This window comes from Rhagoletis pomonella, unplaced genomic scaffold, assembly GCF_013731165.1.
Source record: "Rhagoletis pomonella isolate Grant_MI unplaced genomic scaffold, Rhpom_1.0 Rhpom_scaffold_05192, whole genome shotgun sequence".
NCBI lineage: Eukaryota > Metazoa > Arthropoda > Insecta > Diptera > Tephritidae > Rhagoletis > Rhagoletis pomonella.
In genome coordinates, this window is record NW_023463736.1 from 1 (window position 1) to 9,198 (window position 9,198).

The 9,198-nt window shown below is 34.7% G+C and overlaps 1 protein-coding gene across 1 annotated transcript; it reads right to left on the reverse strand.

The window, feature by feature from the left end:
* Window positions 1-415: 415 nt before the first annotated feature.
* Window positions 416-7,325, reverse strand: LOC118755045 (alpha-actinin, sarcomeric-like). The gene is made up of 5 exons (XM_036489903.1): window positions 7,249-7,325; window positions 1,590-1,675; window positions 1,071-1,163; window positions 663-1,013; window positions 416-598 (listed from the first exon to the last, which is right to left on the reverse strand). Exons 2-5 carry the CDS (start codon window positions 1,635-1,637, stop codon window positions 416-418), a joined length of 675 nt encoding a protein of 224 aa, XP_036345796.1. The 5' UTR covers window positions 1,638-1,675; window positions 7,249-7,325.
* Between the last annotated feature and the right edge of the window lie 1,873 nt (window positions 7,326-9,198).

Sequence of the window (9,198 nt, forward strand, 5' to 3'; positions counted from 1 at the left end):
AAACAAGTAGCAAGCGTCAATTTGAGATCATAGCGGTGGAATTTTTTTGGACCCTTGCTAAAAATAAGGATAGCTATCAATGGATCATGATTGCACAGGATGTAGCTACACGCTGGATGGAAATTACCCATTGACAGAAGCTACCGCTAGTAACTGTAGCAGAATCCTGATCAAAGAAGTGTTTCTCCGCTATGGTATACCCTAAAGTCTGGACACATACAATGGAATGCAGTTTGTGTTCGCCATAATTCAGCAAGTGACACATTACTTCGGTATTCAGCAACGGTTTATCCGCACGTATCACCCAATACTGCATACTGAGTTTAAGCTTAGTTTGGATGACAAACAGAGTTAAACTCGCACAGAACTTGACCCCAAAAGGAACTAAATTAGCATTGGCATTGACAGTAAAATCTTACTTTAATTCCTGAGCAATTGCCGCAATCTGTTCGACACGATCCTGATGAGCAGCTAAATCGGATTCAAAAGCCTCATGCTTTTTCTTGAGGGCTTTCAAGTCATTTAATTTACATTGACGGAAGTCTTGAGACTGCAACATCTCTTCTTTTCCGCGAGTCCAATCCTCATGAGCATCAGCCTTTTAAAAAATTATAAGAATAAACAAATTTAACGCAACAACTTTTCGAAAATTGTAAATCTACCTTGTGCTTGAATTTTTGCGCCAGATGTTCTAAGCGTTCCAAGCGCATTGTTTCAGCAAGAAGCCATTCTTCAAATGCCTTTTCCGCTAACTCCAGTCCTTTCCAAGCATTCGAAATATCAGCGACCGTCTTGCCCTCGGTCGGTAGATATGCCGGACGGTTAGATAAGCGAAGTTTTGTTTGCAAAGTATTGAAGTTTGTTTCGAGTTTTGCTTTTTGTTCCACACGTGGCGGCTTGTGCTTGCGACGATAGGTTCGGTATTCTTCTAACTTCTTTTGTACACCGGCCAACGAATTGTCTGCCTGGCGAGAGTTTAACCATGGCATTGTCCGGCGTATCCATTCCAAAAGCTATCACAATCGAAAAAATCATAAAAAAACGGCACATCATTTACAAATATTACTTACATCGCTTGCAAGACGTTCGTACTCCTCCATGAGGCGCTCATTCTCCTGGTTCACCTTAAGCACTTTACAAATACGGTTAGCTGCCGTCTCCGCCTAACAGTAGATAAAATACTTAGTTGTAAATAATTGCGAAATCACTTTCGGAAAATTATATTGGAATGAACGCCCTATAACGAAAGTAAGGCAATTAAGCAATAGCAAAACCAAGCGATTAAAAAGGGGTGTTACTACGCCGTGTACTTACATAAAAACAAGGCTTTTAACCTTGCATGTATTAATTAATTATAATTTTGTATGTACTTCTATATGGATAACACTGTTTGTTGTGTAATTTTGTACTCATTTTACAGAAAAAGAGGCAACAACAAAGCCGTAAATCCTTATAAAGTGAAATTATAGGCCAAGTCTGACAAAACCTTTGATTTTAAAAATACACCCACTGATCAAAAGTGTTATTCACATAGAACAATGAATATTATGTATTTATGATGTTGCTAAAATTTTGTGACGAAAACCGACCTTTTGAGCGCCACTAAAGCAATGATAATACGATGACACGTACGTCATGACTGCTCTTTCATCTGGCAACGCAGTATTCTGCAAGTCTGTTAGGATGCAAGCAAAGAAAAAGCAACAAATAGAACACAAGTTAGTAATATAAAAATTCAAGCAGCCTGCAACTTTTTGATAGAACCTATTGCCTATAATACTTATAAATAAAGATAAGTAAAGCAGTACTTGATAATTGCAAACCCTGGAAACTTAGTAAAACAATGCAAAATCCACATGCAGCAGATTGTTAAAAAAATGGGTGCACACGTGCCAAAAAATATTCAAGAAGATACATTCAGGCAACGGGTGACAAGGATGAAAGCGATGATCGATGGTATTGGATCTAGACCACATAGAAATGCCCAAAATACAATAGCGCGGTGGCAGTGACAGTTTTTTAACTCAGCTGTTTTTTTTTTAGAAAGTATGCTGACCAATGAAGCGACACAGAACACACCTGTGGCAGCTGGCAATACTGACAAGCTTACTTCGTCTTCTTCAACTTCGCGTTTTGAATTTGATTTACCCTGCGATTCAGTAAGCGGCCTCTAGTCACTAATAGTGACTTTTGGTGGTGATATATGGATTTCGAGACTATTTGTAAGCTGTCTCACGTCTCAAGTCTCAAAATAAAGTCACTAATGTGTCAGCTGGAAGGAAAAGATAACTGCTTTATTTAAAAAAAACGCGAAAATGAAGCGAAGAAATATTTGTTCAACAATTTAAATAGGAAATAAACCAAAATGCTTTCATATCATACAAATTCATTGAAACAAATTTATTTTTTGTTTTTAAAACATTAAAATCTAAAGATTATGTAAAAAAAAATAAAACTAACAAAAAAAAAGAAAAAAATAATAATAAATCCTCAAGTCCGAAGATGACCCGGAGCTCTCGACCGGCACCCTAATGCTTTGACCACTCGGCCATTGCGACTCTTTGAGCGGCGCGGGCAAAAGGCATACATACATAAACGCTATCAGTTGACTGTCTGTGTTTGTTTCCACCACACATTTTTGTTGAACTTTTTGTGACTCTCTCCTACAGAATACCCAAATCATTTCAAGTCACAAAAACAGTCACTAATTGCTAGTCTCAAATTTAGTGACTTGAGATGAGACTGAATTACTGAATCCCAGGGTTAGTATATGAAACGAAGACAACTTCTGTATGTCACTGAAGACCATAACACAACAACAATAATGTACAAAAGAATAAATGAATGTCAAATAACGCATTCACTGCCAACGCCCGATTGTGTTTGCTGCGGCAGTCACTGCTAATATTAGCGGTAACAGCTGATTTCTTTCACTACTATTGCGCTATTATATTTTGGGCTAACGAGTCATTGCAAATTTGCTTCAGCTGTGTTCACAAATGCTTACATAGACACACACATATATTGTATATACAATGTCCTTAATTGTAGGAGGTAAATTTTTACATATGATTTCCTAAGCCTCAGATATCACATATAAATTTTAGTCCCGATTGGAGACAGTTAAGGCGTGTCGCACAGGGGGCAAAGTTCAGATTCATTCCTCTATGGAAGCTCAAAAAATTAAAATTATTACTTTTTCATCTAATACCCAAAATCGATACTACTATAGTCGAAGATATCACATATAAATTTTGGCCCCGATTGAAGTCGGTTAAGGCGTGGCGCACAGGGGTCAAAATTCAGATTACCCTATGAAGACGTCTTAACAGACTCCAATCGGGACCAAAATTTGTATGTGATATCTTCGACTTTAGTAGTATCGATTTTAGGTATTAACTAAAACAAATATTTTTAATTTTTTGAGTCTCCATGGAGCATCTGGCCTTGGACCCCATCGCGACATACCTTAACCGACTCCAATCGGGACCAAAATTTGTATGTGATATCTTCGAATACGGTAGTATCGATTTTGGGTATGAGTTGGCAAAAAACTAATAATTTTAATTTTTTGAGTCTCTATAGAGGAATCTGAACTTTGGCCTCGTGCGCCACGCCTTAACCGACTCCAATCGGGGCCAAAATTTATATGTGATATCTTCGACTATAGTAGTATCGATTTTGGGTATTAGATAAAACAAATATTTTTAATTTTTTGAGTCTCAAAGTCAAAATTTGTATGTGATATCTGTGACCGTGGTATTACCGATTGAAGGGGAGAGACTGAAAGAAATCGCTCATTTAATTTTCAAGGACCACCCTAATATACATACATCTGTATGTATAAATATGTATACGTTCATTGGTGTATTGTACCGTATTCTTAATGCCTGTTTTCTCAAAAACTAGTTTCTGATACAAGAATCTACCTTTGACTTATCTGTTATCTTTAATATTAATGTGAGGTTTACACAAGGCATATCAAACAGGTAGCATTAGAGCAAAAACAACATTTCCGTGCATTTTGTTGTTGCTTCTGGTATCGAAAGTGTCATAAACTGTTCTGAGTTTTTTCTTCTAAATCAAAGCGTGCCATGTGAAATACAAAAAAAAATAAAAAATTTAAATTGGAAAAAATAAAAATTTTTGCAACTTTCTTTCTTAGAAAAGCAATCCTTTGCAAGGCCCAGTAATCAGCGGTTGTGCTGCTGACCTGGGCGAATGTTCCAAAAGCTGCTATTCAATCGCTTGTTTCGTATGGAAAAAGGTTTCACATGCAAATACCCAGTGGGAATTAGGAGCACGTAATAATACCTTATTAGCAACTTACTCTTCACCTGGCAGTCATTACCATTTCCCTGCCGACCGTCCCTTACTTTTACAAAGGCATGGCCGCCTTATGTAAGTTGGAATTTAGAATGTACATTTGGTATCAGACATACTTCTGAGCCGCTTTACAAAGTAAGTTACGTGTAATGCAGAGCAGTCGCTCGGAGTAGTTCGGTGCTTGGAAATAACTTCGGCTGCACGTTATTTTGCAACTGACAACGTAATGTGTCTTCGGAGGTGTTCATTTTGCCCTTTACTAGTAGATGACATTGGCCATGATGACAATTTTGGTACTAAAAACTGAAAGAAAACATGGCTTACCTCGCAAGGTGCTTACCTATTTTCCCAGTGGGTAGATTCCAACAATATACATACATAGAATTTTTGTAAGAATAAATTAAAAATAATTGAAATTTGACCAAATAATTTGAAAAAAAAAAAATCAAATCATTTGCTCTACTGATACTACCTGTTCAATGTGCCTTGGGTTTACAGTAAAATTTATTTTTGGTTTCCAAAGTTAGAATTAACATCAGAGATGGCAGTCACATATACAGGTGAAGGCATTGAGTCCCTGCAGTAAAGTTTGGAGACAGTCTGGCAAAGCGCTGGTTCCGAACTACATATTTCAAAACTATCTCTGAACTGGTGCAAAACGGCTGCAGAGCGGGACAATTGAAACTTGCGGTGTAAGTGTACTAATTCTTACTTCTCGTACAATATGAAAGTAGCTCAGCGAGAAGACCTCGGACTCAAGCATCGTTGGTCGCGAGTTCAAATCGTGGTGGAGTCAGTTGTGAGTTTTCAGATTTAATGAATTCAAATTGTTGCGTACAATAATTTTTTTGTTATAAAATATATAACAAACATGGAATCTGTAAAAGAAAAAAAAAACGAACAAAATATCCCAAAATAATCTTAAAAACGTTTTCTGGGCGACAATTGCCACCGCCAATGGCATCGCCGTATAAAAGTAGACAGTTGAAAGCATTGTTTGGGTATTGAGCTAGAACTAGTACTGTCGGCAAAAGGTCTAGCTTTGAGCTAGTCAGATTTTCTGCAGGGATATAAGACCTCTATACATACAATGTATGTCCTAAATAAACAAACTAAATTTTATTGGAGCGGCAAAAAAACGCAACACCTTTGTTGGGAAACTTCAATGACGATTCTAAAAAATCTAGTTTATCTATTGTTCTTAAATACGTACCTATGTTAATGGCATGTAGTAGATATACGTTGCTGTTTTTCTTTTTATACCATATCGATATTTAAGCAAATAATTATATTACCTTGCAACCTAAGTGTCTAAAATCATGTTTTTCCTAAAATGTAAATTTTATTTCAGATTACGGTAGAATACCTATCCAGTAGAAATGGGTGTGGCGGTTTTAGGGCTAAAGTAAAGTAACATCCAGATTTTTTCGGATTCCGGCAAAATATATCTTTGTTAACATTTGTTCCGCTAATTTTGCTTAATCGAAGAATATTCTGGCAATGAGCATGCCAATTTTTTTTACCAAAGAATGTCTATTCACTTACAATGTTTGTTTCGCAACTTCTTTTTGTAAGATAAGAAAGTTTTATTTTGAAATTATTGCAAATTAATTTTTTCAAAGCTACAGAGTATAAAGAAGGGGGTAACCCGGCCATGTACTTCAAATAGGAGTTTCACACTTTACTACACATTCGCATTTTTTAAATGTTTAAAAACATCAATAGCATTTTCTCAGCGTAAGTAATGTGGAAGGTATAAGCGTTAGAGTAAATGACTATTTTCGAAAATGAACTATGCATGTTTTTGATCAGCGCCGTAAGTTTTCAGTACCATGCGAATTTTTAAAGTTCATTTCCCCACTAATTTGATATACAAAAGATTTTAAAATAAAACCCTTTTTAGGGGTCGGCAACGCGCTCTGTACCAATTTTTTGGTATAGACCATGCAGCTTTTAAAACCTGGGTTAATACATATGTATGTTTTGATATGTTTTCGGACACGTACTCCAAAATCGGCTGCGTTTCAGAGGTCGGCAAATGGTTTTGTTTATGAGCTACACATCCCTAAATCTATATATCTCAAAGAACTATATAATTTACGTAGGTTGTCATTAAAAAAGTTCCTATTAATATATGGTTTTTCCCAAAATATATTTAAATTTGAGAGCTTTTCTCGAGATCCTTCCATATACATAAATCTGTATACATATGTCAATTTTTAAAAACCAAAAAAAAGGAACCTTGCTAATTAAAAGCCGTATTCAAATGCAACTAATTAGCCTGAAATCTAGATTTAGTTTTATTAAGAGTTAAATAAGTACACTTGACAAAGAAACCTATAGAATAAAAAGAAATGCATGCAATAGTTGGAGATATTTTCGAACTATGGGAATCAATACCTCACCTATACATATACCAACTCAAGTACATATATGTATGTGTGTAAATACATAAGTACATATGTAAGCACAGGCGAAAGCAAAACGAATAAGAGACACTCCTAGATCCATTTCTTTATGAATAACTGTTGTGTAATTTGCCTTTTGGAAAAGTTAATATTCATAAAATAGATTTTTGTTTCACAAGTTTAATTTTGATTTCACGAATATTATTTAACTTTACTCATTTCTATGCAAGGAGAGTGTATAGTGGCACAAATTTACGAAAATTACGCCACAAAGAAGTAAAGGCTAGTTAAAAAACAAACACAATGCAATTAAAAACTGTGAGCGTAGAGAGCTATTAGCATTTAGCGCGTAGCGTATTATGTAAAATAAAATCTTAGTATTGTCCACAAACTGGGCTAGAGCGCCTTAGTTCTATTTAGATAAAGTTCGATTTGTGTAATAAGGTCGCATTTTCCAAAAAACAAACTGTAAAAGAATAAAATGAATAAGTGTATTGATGTGAAGTTTAGTCACATTGTAATTCGGGACGTAGGTGTATTGTCTTGTGGGTTCGGGTACATGCGTCACATTTCCAACCTGTTGGGCTCCCTGGAAGGCGTGATAGTAACAGGACACGTATGTCATAATAGCGCGTTCATCCGGCTTAGGAGTGTTGATCAAATCTAGCAGATAATTTTTTTAAGGTTGTGGAGAATTTATAAAAAATTAAAACTAATTTTAATTTGGGTTTTATCATATTATATGAGCATTAAAATACTATATACGTACATACATAAATAAATTACTATATGCATACATTCGATTGGGGGTTGTATATATCACGTCTTGTTAGACCTTAGCGGACGTGGTGAATGTTTATGAAAAAATAATTCAGGTCTACAAAAAATCGTTTTAAGAAAAAGGCAAAAACAACATTCATATTTCTAGGGTACAATCAGAAACCGTTTTTTTCAGATTGGTTCTTGTTTGCGAATTATTGTAAAATTCAAAAAAAAAAATGTTTGGTTTCCAAATGTCTAAAAGCTATATCATCACCATTTATTTATGCAAACGAATTCGCAATATTTGATCTCGCATGAATAGGAAAATCATACTTTGATATACTTTTGTCTACGCCTTGGTATCATATAGTCGAATATTCTTTTTTCAAAAATAATACGAAAAAAAAATCGAGGTATCCCAATTGCTTCTATAGTGTCATAACTCAAAAAAAGCAAAACTCGAGAAAAACGGCTTTAAAGTTTTGGATTTACATATACTGCCACGGTAAAAATTAAAACATATTTTGTCCTAGTGCGATACGGTTTATCGACACAGCTAGGAAATTTTTCCACAACGTACTCAGTAGCACCAAAGTCAAAAATGCATCAAAATATTTTGCGTATTTTTTGCATCGGCGTGATATACATTTTCAATATAAATAATATGCCATTTCTAAGCGCAGTGTTTTAACAGTTTATTTGGATTCAGTGTTAAGGTTATACCGCTTTTTCGTGTATTATTTATACTGTAAATACACGTAAAATTTTTATACTGATTTTCGGTATATACATATATTACGCCAGTGGTATACAAGTTTTCTTGTTTCCAGAACATTAAATAAACTCCGTTGGTGTAAATAATACACCATAATGGTAAATAATTTACATCATATATACTTTCATGACTGTGAAGAGTAAAAATGATTGATGAAAAATTTACTACTAATCAAATTTATAATTAACTCGGACATAAAATTTACACCGAAGCTTGTTTTTACCTTCTTACCTTTCTTTTATTAGCTCGGGATGTAACTATGTAATATTTATGCGCCTAAAAGATGCAGCGATTTCTATTCTCAAGTTACTCACCTGATGACAGTACGAATGGCAATTATAATAGGGAGGTTTTAGTTTTTTAAACTATAATTTTTTAATCTGCACGACTTGGATAAATCTCAGCATTCCTCTTCATAATATGCAGGCATGTGAGTTCCTAATTTAAAAACGAGGTACATTCTGTCGAGTGAATTTCGGTCCTACCCACTCAAAAAATCGTGCGTCTCAAAATGTATAAGGATTTTAAGATTTTTAAATAAATCTGGAAAAACTTATATTTTGAAAGCAATGGTTTTTTGGCCATTATTAAATTTTTAAGAGATGCGCTGTTTAAAAAACGGTGGAAAATACCCATAAAGTGGCATAGTTGAGCCAATGTACATAATGAAATTAAATTAGTTAAATTATAGCATTTTCTTTTCTCAAAAAAAGTTCTGCCCTTTTATATGGGAACTCTTGCTTTGCATTGCCCTGAAACCTGAGAAAATGTTGCGTTCTTTATATGAGAATGAAACAGAAAATATACTACTCCATCACAATTTATTTAAAGAACTTAATAAAGCTGAATTATTCACTTGGCCTGTAAGTCTTTAACAATTTTAAAGCAAAACACTTATTTCTGATAGGGAAAATAATTGCATTTTTA

Coding starts and splice junctions, on each gene's coding strand:
- LOC118755045 (XM_036489903.1), bottom strand. CDS start 1,637: ATGACGTACGTGTCATCGTATTATCATTGCTTTAGTGGCGCTCAAAAG. Junction 1,164..1,589: donor GCTTTAGTGGCGCTCAAAAG/GTCGGTTTTCGT, acceptor ATCTACTGTTAG/GCGGAGACGGCAGCTAACCG. Junction 599..662: donor CGCAAAAATTCAAGCACAAG/GTAGATTTACAA, acceptor ATTTTTTAAAAG/GCTGATGCTCATGAGGATTG.